General features: G+C 43.5%; 1 protein-coding gene across 2 annotated transcripts in view; it reads right to left on the bottom strand.

Moving 5' to 3' along the window:
- SCNN1B (sodium channel epithelial 1 subunit beta) overlaps positions 1-12,163 on the bottom strand; it is a 47,234-nt gene extending 35,071 nt beyond the window's left edge. Inside the window, exon 1 of one of the 2 annotated variants that reach the window (XM_044304898.1) lies at positions 11,567-12,163. In XM_044304898.1, coding sequence (XP_044160833.1) covers positions 11,567-11,584 — 18 coding nt within the window. In that variant the 5' untranslated portion in view covers positions 11,585-12,163. Of the gene's footprint in view, positions 1-933; positions 1,055-11,566 lie in introns of those variants that run through there. The other variant, XM_044304900.1, reaches the window with a different exon arrangement.
- Between the last annotated feature and the right edge of the window lie 4,904 nt (positions 12,164-17,067).

The following is a 17,067-nucleotide window of genomic DNA, read 5'->3' as shown; positions in this document are numbered from 1 at the left end:
TCTCTGGGGGTCCGACACCTGGGACCTGTGAGCGCCATGGCCTTCTCTCTGCTAACCAAGCACAGCGTCGTACATTGTATAGTGGCTGTGCTAGGTATCGCAGTTCAGCTCCATTAACTTCTATGGTGCTGAGCTGCGAGTAGGCCACGAGACTGATGAACGTGTCTTCACTGGCATTGGAAAAGCAGAGAGAAGGGCGCGTTACTCACAGGAACACAGTTGACTTCTCAAATAGCTGATCGGCTGGGGTTCCAAATTTCGTACCCCCTCTGATCAGATACTGATGACGTATCCAGAGGATAGGTCATCAGTATAAAAATCTTGGAAAAACGTTTTAAAGGCTATGTTGACCATTATTGCTCTACTGCATCTAAAATAAAAATAAAAAGAATCAACTTTATAAGTAGTCTTAGTCCAATAGTTTTGTGTCTACAGCTTCTATGCACATCAACATCTCCACGGTTACAGACTACAAACAAGCTGTGTAGTCTGATCCTGCATTCATATTCCTTGGTCTTCTAGGAACACCCCTCCCCCCTTTCCTCCTCCGTTTTGGAAGAGTGGACAAGTGAGCCCTTATGGTAGTTGATTTGTACTACTAAATACATCTAACTATACTATGGAGTCAATAGTTCACTACCAAGTCAAAGTCATTGTGCTACCAAGTGAGCCTAAAAGAAAGACCCCTTGGTCCAGCTCCGTAGCATTCACATAGACTGTATCGTATGAGACGGAAATGGGGAAGTCCGTCACTAACAAATGATACGGTGGAGGATGCGGGCACTCTCAACAGCCCCAAAAAAGGTCTTGGGAGGTTGACAAACAGATTATGGAACAAGTGTCTCTCTAAAATCTATGATATAAATCCAAAAATATAATATCCAGGAAATTACAGTCTCACCTCCTCTTTATAGATAAAACAACTACTCTCACCTTATCTGAGGCTAGAGTGCCTTTTCCTTTGAGGCTGAGGTATGTACTTAGCTCCCAAATAAACGTATTTATAGCACAGGAACGCTGAAAGAACAAGCAGGCGGTGCTCGTCTTAAGGTGGATGAGCCAAAATGGCTGGAAAACTAACCAGACTAGTTTAATGGATGGGAATAGTGACAAAGATGTCTCTTGTATTACTCAGAGCTGCCGAGATTTAGAAACACTGAATAATGGTGTTCTACATACATGTCCCGTGCTCTCCAATTATATTGTTATTCTATTGCTGCATATTTATCCTATGATTAAAATATTGTATATAATAGATAAATGTGTTTTTTTAGACTAGCCAACTAGAGGAAACTACACCCCATGGAGGAAGTTATAGGTGACACACATGTTGGGGTTGGAGAGGCCCGTGGTCTGTATCTACATATTCGGGGTACACCTAGCCTTTCTGCTGCCTGAGGTGAAAACTGAATTGGCGCCCCTCCCTCCCCAATGACAATTTCTTAACCTTCAGCCCATGGCCCTTCGGCTACCCCCCTCTTGCCCTTACCTGGTGCTGCCTAAGGCGATCGCCTCACCTGGCCTCATTGGTGGTGCACCCTTGTACATATTCATATTTTGCAGATTTGTCCCGTGCTTTTGATGCATTTATTTCTTGATTTGACTTGCTTGAGCAGTGGGCTTCGCCTATGTAGTATTACTTTGTAATTTACAGGCTGCAGTAGGCTACTCCTTTTAAGTGACTGCCACAACTTTATTATCTATTTACTGTCTTATTTTTAGGTGGGGCTACAAGATTTACTATTTATTACATTCATTGTCATACTATACACTAAACTCTAAGGCTAGTATTACACTAGCGGATTAGACAGACGATTGTTGGGAAGGAAGTGTTCGTTTTCTCTGACACAATAGAAAACTGATCCATCCCCCATTGACTTTCAATGGTGTTCATGACGGATCCGTCATGGCTATATAAGACATAATACAACCGGATCCGTTCATGACAGATGCATGCGGTTGTATTATTGTAACGGAAGCGTTTTGGCAGATCCATGACGATCCGTTATAGGAGCAGGAGAACGAAAAAAGGACGGATTGGGCACATAACTGAGGCGAGCGGAGCCTACGGACCCCATAGACTATAATGGGGTCCGTTAGGTTTACGCTCAGAAGATGATTTTGGAGCGGAGACAAAAGTAGTGCATGCAGGACTTTTGTCTCCGCTCCAAAATCATCTTCTGAGCGTAAACCTAACGGACCCCATTATAGTCTATGGGGTCCGTAGGCTCCGCTCGCCTCAGTTATGTGCCCAATCCGTCCTTTCCGTTCTCTTGCTCCTATAACGGAGCAGGAGAACGGAAAGGCTGAACGCTGGTGTGAACGAGGCCTTAACGGGCCTTGAATAACGTCTGTAAAAAAATAAGACATGTCCTATTTTGTCCATTTTCACAGACCAAAAGCCCCCTTAAACTTCAAGGGGGTCGCATTTTAATGGATGTTTTTTTTTAAAGAAAGGCTGTCGATCATTTTGCCCCTTTTAACGGCAATTTTATTTCCACTGTTGTGTGAAAGTAGCCTTAAGGCCGGGTTCACACCTGAGCGTTTTACAGCGCTGTTCCTATGCGCTGTAAAACACTTAACAGGCATGAACCAATGATTCCCTATGGGAATGGTTCTCACCTGAGCGTTTTACAGCGTGTACGAACGCGCTGTAAAACGCCCTACGCCCCAAGAAGTACAGGAGCTTCTTTGGGGCGTAGTGTCGCGCGTTCCCGTACATAGACTTCGGGGAACGCGCGACAATGGGCGTTCGCTTGCACAGGAGCCGCGTATGTGAGACCACCGTAGAATCGCGCATACAGGTGTGAACCCAGCGTTAAGGGGTTGTTCAGATGTTAATATTGATGTTCTATCCTCAGGATAGGTCATCAGTATCTGATCAGTGGGGGTCTGACACCCGGGATCCCCGCTGATCAGCTGTGAGATGAGGAGGCAGCGCTCCATGTGAGCGCCGCTTCCTGGCCGTCACTCTACGCCTCGTCTCCTGTAGAGCGGTTACGTAGTGTAATTACAAGCACTCGCCCCATTCACTTGAAAGGAGCGGGTACATGTATTAGGGTCCATTCACACGTCTGTAAGTGTTTTGCGGATCCACGGATCCGTGTATCAGCAAAGCACGGACCCCGGCAATGTGCGTTCCGCATTTTGGGGGCCACACATCGTCGGCACTTAATAGAAAATGCCTAATCTTGTCCGCAATTGAGGACAAGAATATGACGTGTTCTATTTTTTTCGGGAACAGAATTGCAGACCTGGAAGTGTGAATACGCAATTCCGTAACCGGGCAGCACATGCAGCCCCATAGAAATGAATAGGTCCGCAATTTCGTTCCGCAAAATGAGGGACAGAATTGTGGACGTGTGAATGGGGCCTTACTCTGCACTTCCGAGACGAAGTGCAGTGTAATGAAGAGGAAGCAGCTCTTGAAACAGCTAATCGACGGGGGTCCTGGGTGTCGGATCCCGATCAGATACTGATGACCTATCATGAGGATAGGTCATCAATATTAATGGCTGGACAACCCCTTTAATAGAGGCATCCATCAATTAGCTATTTGCTCTGGAGGACCCAACTTGTCAGACAGCTCATCGATTTCAGTGGGAAGCATGTAATGCTTCATTTCCCCTATGGGGGTGCTGTAGAGAAACTGAACAGTTGCTGTGAGGTTTTCCAAAAGATTACAGCTGAATTGTTCTGTTTCCAGAATCTAATTATACACAGACTACCCTTGTTTTCTTCTGTAGATATATGTTATCTATTAGCACATCAAAGATTTGCTAACCTGCTGCCCACCCCCTCCCTCTACATTTTTTACCAAAGTGTTGAGGTTTGTAGACAAAAGGAAAAAGTTACAACTGTTGGTGCAAAACTTGTGACTTTTCTATGCCAGAAGACTGGTGTAGAACCTTAATAATTGCCCCCAAGAGTTTTATTTGACCACTTTTGTTGAATGCTTGACCTATGTAGACAATAGGATTTTTTCAGCATTTTATGATTGACACACAAATAATCTTAAAGGTAATGATGTCCCTGGAAAAAAATTATGAGTATTCAAAGTTGTGCTAGACAGCAGAAAGCTCAGCATAACTGCTGGTAAGCCTTGGGTAGTCTACTTCTGGTGACTACAACTGGCCATAGATACTTCTGTAGTGAGAACCAGACAATGTCCTGACGTCTAGTGAAATAGGGATCAGTCATATTAGATTTCAACATGTCTACTGGCAGCTTAATCATGCTCCCCATGGAGTTCACTTAAGAGGACCATCAACAACACCATTGATGGATGCACAACAGGAATCACGAACATACCATAAGAGGGGAAGCCAGTCCAAATTCTTTAGTAGCAAGCCCATGAGAATGCCCATAGACATCAGTACAAAACAATCCAAAAAGTTTGGAACCAGCAACAAATTTCTAGGCTCAATGGCTACCTGAATACTGGACTTAATTTATCCCTATGTTAAGAATGCTTGAGGAGAAACCTTCAGGATTTTGAGGTGCTGCTCGATGGTTGTACAAACACCTACTGGCTTGTTTTTATAATGGCATCAGACTAACGGGCCTGTCTACAAGACAAATTCACCTTTGAAAACTGAAATATAGGACAAGGCATTCTGAAGAAATGCTATACATATTGAGTACCAATAGTACGCAGGTCAAAATAGTCCTGCAGTTGGGACTAAAACTGTTGTCCGGTATCAACAGCATCAGAGTTCCAGAGGATGCCCTAGTGGGCCCAGGCTTTGATAATACAGAAGGCCCCAAAGGCCCAGGAGAAAAAAAATACATAAAATATCGACTTTATTGATGATATGGAGGTTGGGCCCCAAAAATAATTTCTTCTGGTGGACCCACGGAACCCCAGTCCAACACTGGAAATCAATCTATTTGTTTAGTGTTTTTAAATCTTGGGCTACACTATGACTTTGAGGGTGAGATACATTTCTAAATCGCAACTAATGATCAGGAATGTGGTTGTGTTGCAGCATGCAAATTGACACGACAACGACATCACCAAAAGTCCAAACCTGCTGGATTTCAAAGTGACCACATTGGCTACCATTATCTGCAATTTAGCAGTGTGACACTGGTTACATGGTCAAATTAGCCTTTTAGCCCTAGTTTAATTCGTGTTTAGTCCATTGGAGAGGTAAATGCCCATGCATAAAGATCAGTGCATGAAACCAGTTTGTTCTTAACATTTTTGGGTGGTCCTGCCATCATGATCATCATCATTTCAAGTTGCCAATTTTGACTCGTGGTTAAAGTTTTCTCTTTCTCAGATATTTTATTGTTAGGGGGCCAATTACAGCTCAAGTATGTCTGAACAAATGCAGAGGAGCATGGACCTCACTGCTCGGTGACAAAGTACTTGAGATGTGTACGTTCTTCTGTGAGTGCTTGCACAAGAATCGGTGAAGTGCTGTTGTTCAAACATTTCCATCCAGCCAAATCAACTAAATACATGGAGAAAAGCAAATGTCGGCTCCAGCATTCATGAAACCAAGCCAGCACACTACTACGGTGAAGAAGGAAACATACATGTAGAGACATTTCTTAAAGTACACTGTAATTCGAGCAGCTCTTGGTTCACTTGTGAAACAACTGTATTTGAAGTGTCTAATATTGACCTCTGCTTTATGACTGCCATTTAGGACTCTAAAGGTGGCCATAAACGTTAGACAGAAGCAGGTTAATGATTGAACAAATGTTGAATGATCATTACGTTGTCCCAGCCATACACATTTGAGTCCATATTGGCTGTTACAATCAGCTAAATTGGGCATACAGTATATGTTCAATGAAACTGGGCGATGGTTGAACAATCTACTTTAGGAACGTTGTGGGACTGTTCTGTCACAGAAAGATTATTTGCAGTAGTGATAACTGGACCAAAATTTTAAACACAGCCAACTTCTTTCCAGATGATGAAGGTCATTTAAATTCTACCCAATGAGTGCTTGTTGTGGGTTGAGATCGTCCGTTTTGACCAAATTTGTAAATAGTGACCTTAATATTCCGAAGAAAATCCTTGTAGATGTTGAACTATACAACTCAAGGACAGTTACTAGGAAAGGGTGGTTCCTCTAGATTAGGTCCTCTGGGCAACTCCAGGCCATATCACCTTTGCCTGCTCTGATTCATCTGTGTGGCCTAAATGCTACCAAGCAAAGGGCAGTAGATAGATATATAGTGTCAAGGGAAAGCAGTCGCTCACAATGTTGGTCACAACTACTCCTATCTCAAGATCCTACTATGTCTTTAGTTTTGAGTTTGGTTCTTACAAGTTCCTTGCTTGGTTTGGTTCTGGTCTTGGCCTGCCATCTGCCATTGTTCCTGTTTATTGGCCTACAAAAGTTCCCAGCAAAAGTTATCTTACTATGTCTTTAGTTTTGTCTCCAATTCTTACAAGTGCCTTGCTTGGTTTGGTTCTGGTCTTGGCCTGCCATCTGCCATTGTTGCTGTTTATTGGCCTACAAAAGTCCCCAGTAGAAGTTGTAAAATAGCTTTCCTCTGATGCCTCTCACCTAAGCCATTCAACAAATCTGAGTGGGGTTTACATGTACTCTTTCCACAGAATTGGCTTCCAAGAAACTTGAGGGGTTCTAGGGGAGAATCTATTTATCTGGCCCTTAATTTGAAACTCCAAGTGGCCATTCAGTAGATACTATCACAACTTTTGGCTCAGACAAGAGAGGGCTACCATTCAGCAGAACAATCTTTAGAAACCGAGGAACTTGGGTCTTCTGACTTGCCAATATGGTTGTTTTAGGCAATTTTAAGTACAATCACAGTTTTTTTCAGAAGCACTTCTGTCCTTGGGAATGGAGCCAATAATGGAAACCCCAATAAATCTAATGGACTTATGTAATAACACTGCAAGGTCCAGGTACCCGATGGTGATGACTGGCATCTCCCAACAGGCAGTTTTTTCAACGGTGTATCTGTGGCAGAAGAAAATACAGGAAAGCCTGGACATAGGCTAGCCATTGAAAGTTGTCAGGCTACAAAGAAAACCTTGACACCTCGGCCGCAATAAACTGTAAAAACAGAAGTCTTTCCGTTTGTTGACAAAACCTACAGATAAGAGATTACGACCATTTACTGAACATTCCCTACAAAACAGTAGCAAATCTCAAGTTGTCACAACATTTACACAATGCACCGCAGTTTTAGGACAATAAGGTCCCACAGATAAGAAACGACTATAACTCAGCTTATTCCAGTGCCCTGTGTGAAAGTAGAAGTCACTTATTTACAAAAATGTCATAGCGACATGACATATCTACGCAGATGTAGCAGAGCTGAGTTTGTTATTCTCCCATGCGCCACACAGCAACTATAACTGGAGATTGGCAATCACAGTGAGTTGTAGCCAAGGACAAACTCAGCTCTGCTACATTGTTACACTTCTGCCAAATCTATATAATTTACGGATACACATATAATGCCCTTGCAATACTGTAGCAAAGCTATAATGCACTTTGTGCAGAAGCTGGCTGTTTATAGAGCCCTTAACGGGACCAACCCTTGTAAACCAGGCATACTGCCTGGTAGGGTTGATCCTGCTGATCAAAACAATATATGTCTTATGAAAATCGGCATTGTGCCAATGTTCAGATATAGCTGAAAGTGCACTGTGAGGGGGGGCATGACCAGTACGGGACAGCTGAGGTGCACCAGGGGAATAAGCCCCTCCACTTAGTGCACTGAAGCCCTCCTTTGCATAACTAAAAGTCTTTTTTTTTTTTTGCACACAGCCACAACCAGTTTTCACAAGCCAGGTTTCATATATCCCATGTACTCTCAGCTAAAATCTTGGAGCAGCTGGTTTTTCGGCAAAAAAAAAACCCCAGACCAAACAAAATGCGGAGAAACTTCACAAAAATAAAAACTGTGTATCAACCCAGCTAAATGGATTTTCCTACTAGAAACATTAAAAGGAGTTTTCTGAGATTCTGATACATAGCCTATATTCAGATTGGGCAGGGGTCCGACTCCTGGGACCCCCCACGATCACGTATTTGACGAGACCGCGGCGCTCTGGTGTGCTGCGGTCTCCTCGGAGCTTGCCAAGCACAGCGCTGTCCATTGGATAGTGGCTGTGCTTGGTATTGCAGCTCAGGCCCATTCACTTAAAAGGGACTGAGCTACGCCAAGGTCATGTGGACCCACGTCACTAGGGACAGACGTCAGCGCTCACCGGAGCACCGTGGCCTCTTCAAACAGCTGATCAGTGGGATGGCCGGAAGTCTGACCCCTAACCAATCTAATATTGATAGCCTTTTTTTTTTCTGACATTTAATGCACTCTTGGCCCTGGCGGTTTTTTTTTCCGGTAAAAGCGCCAGCTCCAGATCTTAGCTGAAGGTCTATGGGAAATATATTATGGAACACAGGACAGATAAGTATTTTTTCCTCCCTGACATTTTTGTTCATTAGGTGCTGTTTTTTGTCTTTCTGACTTCTTTTCAAAATCGCAGCATGCTGGCGCTCTTTGCGTTTTTTTCAGGCGTTTTCACATTTACTTCTCTATGAGGGAAAGACGCCATGAAGAAAACCTAATGAAGAAAAACATCAGAAAAGCTGCCACAAAAAATGCAGCAGAAAATGCAGGTGGCAAAAACAAAAAACGCATGAAATTATTTTTGGTGTTTTTACGGACCCCAAAAACGTCACTGCAAATTTATGTGTTGCAGGAACCTTAGGGTAGGTTCACATGACTATTAAATCTGCGTGAAGATCTCTACTCCCAGCCGACGCATGCCTTGTCGGCACCACCACCAAACTGACCTCTGCCATGTACATTCAGCCAAATCTTCTCCCCACCTTAAGTCCTCAAAGTCCTAAGAACGTGTCCACTGATGGCCTCCTCGATGTTCCACTTGATAATTGGGCTTCTGATAGAAACCTATTTAGGCTTCTTGCACACGGCCGTTGTGGGTCCGTTCCGTGCAATTTGCGGTCCCCAATGCGCGGGCGATGTCCATGCAGCGGACGGGACGGATCGAGGCGCATTCGACTTGAATGGGTCCATGATCAGTCCGCACCGCAAAAAAAAGAAAAAAAAGAACAAGTTCTCATTTTTTGCGGTGCGAAGAAACGGACAGAAACACCACGGAAGAACTCCGTAGTGCTTCCGTGGGGTTCCGATCCGTGCTTCCGTTCTGCGTCTCCGTGATTGCGAACCCATTCAAGTGAATGAGTCGGCATCCGTGATGCGAAATGCACACGGGCTGGTGCCTGTGTATTGCAGGACCCGCCGTATGTGGGTCGCAATACGGCCACAGGGCACACAACGTTCATGTGCAAGAGGCCTTACTCATCAGACAGTTCAAAGAAAGTGAGTGTAGTTACTGGGTAAGTTTTAAGGAGTGGGGGTGGGGAGGTGTGAAATCCTAGACAGTCTTCAAATGGTGGAAATTCCCATTTGGACTATGGTGGCCGGAGTGTGATGGTGTGAACATACATGCACATACTAGTGGACCCCCTTGCGTCTTTATAAGGGGGCTTTTCGGTACAGTAACCTTCTCATGGGTATAAGAGATCCACAGGATGGGGGATAAGTATTAGATTGGTGGGGGTCCTACTGCTCGGACACCTACCTATCACTAGGACGCAGACCTCATACCCTTTGAAACCTTCCGAAATAACTGAAGCGGCAGGTCGGGCATTGAACCACCACTCTCTTCATCTCTATGGGAGTTCCGGAAATAGCAGAGTGCCGGACCCTCGTAGAGATGAATGGAGCGGCCGCGCAAATGCTTGACCTGCCGTAAGGGATCCTCGTGATCGGGTTGGGTCCTAGCGGTAGGAATCCCACCAATCTAATAGTTATCCCCTATCCTGTGACAACTGGAATGCCCCTTTAGGGCTCATGCACATGACCGTATGTATTTTGCGGATCCGCAAAACATACCAATGATGTCCGTGTGCATTCCGTATTTTGCAGAACGGAACAGCTGGCCCCTAATAGAACAGTGCTGTCCTTGTCCGTAATGTGGACAATAATAGGACATGTTCTATTTTTTGGCAGAACGGAAATACAGAAACGGAATGCACACGGAGTAACTTCCGTTTTTTTTGCAGACCCATTGAAATGAATGGTTCCGCATATGGTCTGCAAAAAAACGTTTGTGTGCATGAGCCCTTAAGGTTATATTCAGATGGCGCGGTTAAAACTGCATCAAATCGGCATCAGTGGGGAAAAAAAAACATGCATTTGATACAGTTGCAGTAAAAAAAAAAAAAATTTATGTGGCTTTAACCGCACCGTCTGAATACACCCTAAGAACCTCGTCATGGAGGCTGTGCTTACTGACTCACTTATGTCCATAAATCAGCCCATGTCTACGTGTTCTTTAGGCCTCTTTCACACGAACGTGTGTCCCCAGTGGCCGTGCTGCGAACCACAATTGCGGTCCGCAATGCACGGGCACTGACCGTGGGTCAGCCGCAAGCGGATCGCGACCCCATTCACTTGAATGGGTTCCACGATCCCTCCGTTCCGCAAAAAGATAGAACAAGTTCTATCTTTTTGCGGAACAGAAGAACGGAACGAAACCCCACGTGGTTCCCTTCCGCACCACATCTCCGGATTTGCTGTCCCATTCAAGTGAATGGGTCCACATCCGCGATGCGGAATGCACACGGCCGGTGCCCCGTGTATTGCGGACCCGCCGTATGCGGTTCGCAGCACTGCCACGGGGGACACACGTTCGTGTGAAAGAGGCCTAACACTGACTTTACTCCCTCAACAATCTGGAAGCTTAAGGGGGCCCAAAGGTCCCTCTACCCCATATGACAGGACCCATGTTCTTATATGCACATTATAGTTAGGGAGGGGCCCTGTTTTAGCACTGAGGCCCAGGAACGTCGTTATACCACTAACATGAGGTGGTGGGTGTTTAGTATGCTCCGAGGTATCCCAAAGTCTATTATTCAGCGTCTGCCATTTTTAGAAATTTTGAACAATTTGGTCTAATGTGAGCTCCAGTCATTAGAATTGGTTGGGGGGGGGGGGAGTTATTATTTCTTATAAATATAGGCCAAGTGGTGAAACACACTGTGAGGGAGATATATAAAAAACTGGTGTAAAGTAGACCTGGCTCCGTTGCCCATAGCAACCAGATTCCACCTTTCATTTTCCAAAGAAAATGAAAGGTGGAATCTGATTGGTTGCTAGCGGCAACTGAGCCAGGTCTACTTTACACCAGTTTTTTATATATCTCCCCCAATATGTGCAAAGGCTCCTCAAAAACACTGATCTGAGCTATAAAAACACGCAACACAAAACTGTGACTGAGCCTCACACAGGGAGTGAAATCTGCTCTGGATTATACATTTTCAAAAATAATTACTAAAAATCGGGTTTTTTATTTGTATAAAAGTGAATGTACATGATGTCATTATACCTGTAATCACACACATAAACCCAGTACACACATCAGACACATATATATATACTGTATATACACGCTACTACTAATGGACTGACAACGCTGGGAATCACCTCCATCATCCACATCTCCACACCGCGCAGTGAACACTCTCATCCGGCATACCTGAGAGAAGCCCACCATCAGAGGCTGGAGGAGCAGTCAATCGCCAGGTCAGGTGGGCACAGGCAGCGGCGGGTCAGGTGGGCACAGACAGCTGCAGGCGGGCACAGAAGCGGCAGGTCAGGTGGGCACAGACAGCGGCGGGGCAGGCGGGCACAGACAGCGGCAGGCGGGCACAGAAGCGGCAGGTCAGGTGGGTACAGCAGCGGCAGATCAGGTGGGCGCAGGCACCGGCAGATAAGGTGGGTACAGCAGCGGCAGGTTAGGTGGGCACAGGCACCGGCAGTACAGCAGAGGGTTGGCTCAGGTGGGCACAGAGTAAAAGCACAATCCCAGGGTGATGGCAGCAGGTGGGCCAGACTGGCAGCAGCTCCCCTGGTTTTTAGTGCAGCAGGGCAGGACAATACTGTGGCAGAGGGCACACAGCTCCGGGTCCGGTCCAGCACAGCTCCAGGTCCGGTCCAGCACAGCTCCAGGTCCGGTCCAGCACAGCTTGGCTGAGTGTCGGCAGCTCCCTCGCTGTAGCAGTGCTGCTGCGGACACCGGCAAGATGCAGGGAGCCGCCTACTGCCTGCCAGCTGCTGTTCACACCACTGCTCACTGCCGGCTCTCCACCGGGTGTCCGGGCGATCACATCATAGCAGCTCTCTCTATTCTCTCATATCAGCACAGCTCTCTAACCCTGGCTATATCTAATATCATCACAGCTCTCTAACCCTGGCTATATCCAGTATCATCACAGCTCTCTAACCCTGGCTATATCTTACATCATCACAGCTCTCTAACCCTGGCTATATCTTATATCATCACAGCTCTCTAATCCTGGTTAAATCTAATATCATCACAGCTCTCTAACCCTGGCTATATCTAATATCATCACAGCTCTCTAATCCTGGCTATATCTTACATCATCACAGTTCTCTAATCCTGGTTATATCTAATATCATCACAGCTCTCTAATCCTAGTTATATCCAATATCATCACAGCTCTCTAACCCTGGCTATATCTCACATCATCACACCTCTCTAATCCTGGCTAAATCTAATATCATCACAGCTCTCTAATCCTGGTTATATCTAGTATCATCACAGCTCTCTAACCCTGGTTATATCTAATATCATCACAGCTCTCTAACCCTGGCTATATCTAATATCATCACAGCTCTCTAACCCTGGCTATATCTTATATCATCACAGCTCTCTAACCCTGGCTATATCTTATATCATCACAGCTCTCTAACCCTGGCTATATCTAATATCATCACAGCTCTCTAACCCTGGTTATATCTAATATCATCACAGCTCTCTAATCCTGGCTATATCTAATATCATCACAGCTCTCTAATCCTGGCTATATCTCACATAATCACAGCTCTCTAACCCTGGCTATATCTAATATCATCACAGTTCTCTAACCCTGGCTATATCTTACATCATCACAGCTCTCTAACCCTGGTTATATCTAATATCATCACAGCTCTCTAATCCTGGCTATATTTTACATCATCACAGCTCTCTAACCCTGGCTATATCTTATATCATTACAGCTCTCTAACCCTGGTTATATCTAATAACATCACAGCTCTCTAACCCTGGCTATATTTTATATCATCACAGCTCTCTAACCCTGGCTATATCTAATATCATCACAGCTCTCTAACCCTGGCTATATCTAATATCATCACAGCTCTCTAATCCTGGCTATATCTTACATCATCACAGCTCTCTAATCCTGGTTATATCTAATATAATCACAGCTCTCTAACCCTGACTATATCTAATATCATCATAGCTCTCTAATCCTGGCTATATCTTACATCATCACAGCTCTCTAAGCCTGGCTATATCTTACATCATCACAGCTCTCTAATCCTGGTTATATCTAATATCATCACAGCTCTCTAACCCTGGCTATATTTTATATCATCACAGCTCTCTAACCCTGGCTATATCTAATATCATCACAGCTCTCTAACCCTGGCTATATCTAATATCATCACAGCTCTCTAATCCTGGCTATATCTTACATCATCGCAGCTCTCAAATCCTGGTTATATCTAATATCATCACAGCTCTCTAATCCTGGTTATATATAATATCATCACAGCTCTCTAATCCTGGTTATATCTTATATCATCACAGCTTTCTAACCCTGGTTATATCTAATATAATCACAGCTCTCTAACCCTGGCTATATCTAATATCATCACAGCTCTCTAACCCTGGCTATATTTTATATCATCACAGCTCTCTAACCCTGGCTATATCTAATATCATCACAGCTCTCTAATCCTGGTTATATCTAATATCATCACAGCTCTCTAACCCTGGCTATATCTAATATCATCACAGCTCTCTAATCCTGGCTATAGCTTACATCATCACAGCTCTCTAATCCTGGTTATATCTAATATCATCACAGCTCTCTAACCCTGGCTATATCTCACATCATCACAGCTCTCTAACCCTGGCTATATCTAATATCATCACAGCTCTCTAATCCTGGCTATATCTTACATCATCACAGCTCTCTAATCCTGGTTATATCTAATATCATCACAGCTCTCTAATCCTGGTTATATCTAATATCATCACAGCTCTCTAGCCCTGGCTATATCTAATATCATCACAGCTCTCTAATCCTGGCTATATCTTACATCATCACAGCTCTCTAATCCTAGTTATATCTAATATCATCACAGCTCTCTAATCCTGGTTATATCTAATATCATCACAGCTCTCTAATCCTGGTTATATCTAATATCATCACAGCTCTCTAACCCTGGCTATATCTCACATCATCACAGCTCTCTAATCCTGGCTAAATCTAATATCATCACAGCTCTCTAATCCTGGCTATATCTAGTATCATCACAGCTCTCTAACCCTGGTTATATCTAATATCATCACAGCTCTCTAATCCTGGCTATATTTTACATCATTACAGCTCTCTAATCCTGGCTATATCTAGTATCATCACAGCTCTCTAACCCTGGTTATATCTCATATCATCACAGCTCTCTAATCCTGGCTATATCTAATATCATCACAGCTCTCTAATCCTGGCTATATCTCACATCATCACAGCTCTCTAACCCTGGCTATATCTAATATCATCACAATTCTCTAACCCTGGCTATATCTAATAACATCACAGCTCTCTAACCCTGGCTATATCTAATATCATCACAGCTCTCTAATCCTGGCTATGTTTTACATCATCACAGCTCTCTAACCCTGGCTATATCTTATATCATTACAGCTCTCTAACCCTGGTTATATCTAATAACATCACAGCTCTCTAACCCTGGCTATATTTTATATCATCACAGCTCTCTAACCCTGGCTATATCTAATATCATCACAGCTCTCTAACCCTGGCTATATCTAATATCATCACAGCTCTCTAATCCTGGCTATATCTTACATCATCATAGCTCTCTAATCCTGGTTATATCTAATATCATCACAGCTCTCTAATCCTGGTTATATCTAATATCATCACAGCTCTCTAACCCTGGCTATATCTAATATCATCACAGCTCTCTAATCCTGGCTATATCTTACATCATCACAGCTCTCTAATCCTGGTTATATCTAATATCATCACAGCTCTCTAACCCTGGCTATATTTTATATCATCACAGCTCTCTAACCCTGGCTATATCTAATATCATCACAGCTCTCTAATCCTGGTTATATCTAATATCATCACAGCTCTCTAACCCTGGCTATATCTAATATCATCACAGCTCTCTAATCCTGGCTATATCTTACATCATCACAGCTCTCTAATCCTGGTTATATCTAATATCATCACAGCTCTCTAACCCTGGCTATATCTAATATCATCACAGCTCTCTTACCCTGGCTATATCTCACATCATCACAGCTCTCTAATCCTGGCTATATCAAATATCATCACAGCTCTCTAATCCTGGCTATATCTTACATCATCACAGCTCTCTAATCCTGGTTATATCTAATATCATCACAGCTCTCTAACCCTGGCTATATCTAATATCATCACAGCTCTCTAATCCTGGCTATATCTTACATCATCACAGCTCTCTAATCCTGGTTATATCTAATATCATCACAGCTCTCTAATCCTGGTTAAATCTAATATCATCACAGCTCTCTAACCCTGGCTATATCTAATATCATCACAGCTCTCTAATCCTGGCTATATTTTACATCATCACAGTTCTCTAATCCTGGTTATATCTAATATCATCACAGCTCTCTAATCCTAGTTATATCTAATATCATCACAGCTCTCTAACCCTGGCTATATCTCACATCTTCACAGCTCTCTAATCCTGGCTAAATCTAATATCATCACAGCTCTCTAATCCTGGCTATATCTAGTATCATCACAGCTCTCTAACACTGGTTATATCTAATATCATCACAGCTCTCTAATCCTGGCTATATTTTACATCATCACAGCTCTCTAATCCTGGCTATATCTAGTATCATCACAGCTCTCTAACCCTGGTTATATCTAATATCATCACAGCTCTCTAATCCTGGCTATATCTAATATCATCACAGCTCTCTAATCCTGGCTATATCTCACATCATCACAGCTCTCTAACCCTGGCTATATCTAATATCATCACAGTTCTCTAACCCTGGCTATATCTTACATCATCACAGCTCTCTAACCCTGGTTATATCTAATATCATCACAGCTCTCTAATCCTGGCTATATTTTACATCATCACAGCTCTCTAACCCTGGCTATATCTTATATCATTACAGCTCTCTAACCCTGGTTATATCTAATAACATCACAGCTCTCTAACCCTGGCTATATTTTATATCATCACAGCTCTCTAACCCTGGCTATATCTAATATCATCACAGCTCTCTAACCCTGGCTATATCTAATATCATCACAGCTCTCTAATCCTGGCTATATCGTACATCATCACAGCTCTCTAATCCTGGTTATATCTAATATAATCACAGCTCTCTAACCCTGACTATATCTAATATCATCATAGCTCTCTAATCCTGGCTATATCTTACATCATCACAGCTCTCTAAGCCTGGCTATATCTTACATCATCACAGCTTTCTAATCCTGGTTATATCTAATATCATCACAGCTCTCTAACCCTGGCTATATTTTATATCATCACAGCTCTCTAACCCTGGCTATATCTAATATCATCACAGCTCTCTAACCCTGGTTATATCTAGTATCACCACAGCTCTCTAACCCTGGCTATATTTTATATCATCACAGCTCTCTAACCCTGGCTATATCTAATATCATCACAGCTCTCTAACCCTGGCTATATCTAATATCATCACAGCGCTCTAATCCTGGCTATATCTAATATCATCACAGCTCTCTAATCCTGGCTATATCTAATATCATCACAGCTCTCTAACCCTGGGGCTATATCTAATATTCTCACAGCTCTCTAACTCTGGCTATATCTAATATTATCACAGCTCTCTAACCCTGGCTATATCTTATATCATCACAG

Source organism: Bufo gargarizans, chromosome 8 (assembly GCF_014858855.1).
Source record: "Bufo gargarizans isolate SCDJY-AF-19 chromosome 8, ASM1485885v1, whole genome shotgun sequence".
In the NCBI taxonomy this organism is placed as follows: Eukaryota; Metazoa; Chordata; class Amphibia; order Anura; family Bufonidae; genus Bufo; species Bufo gargarizans.
Note: the sequence above shows the minus strand (reverse complement) of the source record. Positions and strands in the feature narration are given on the sequence as shown.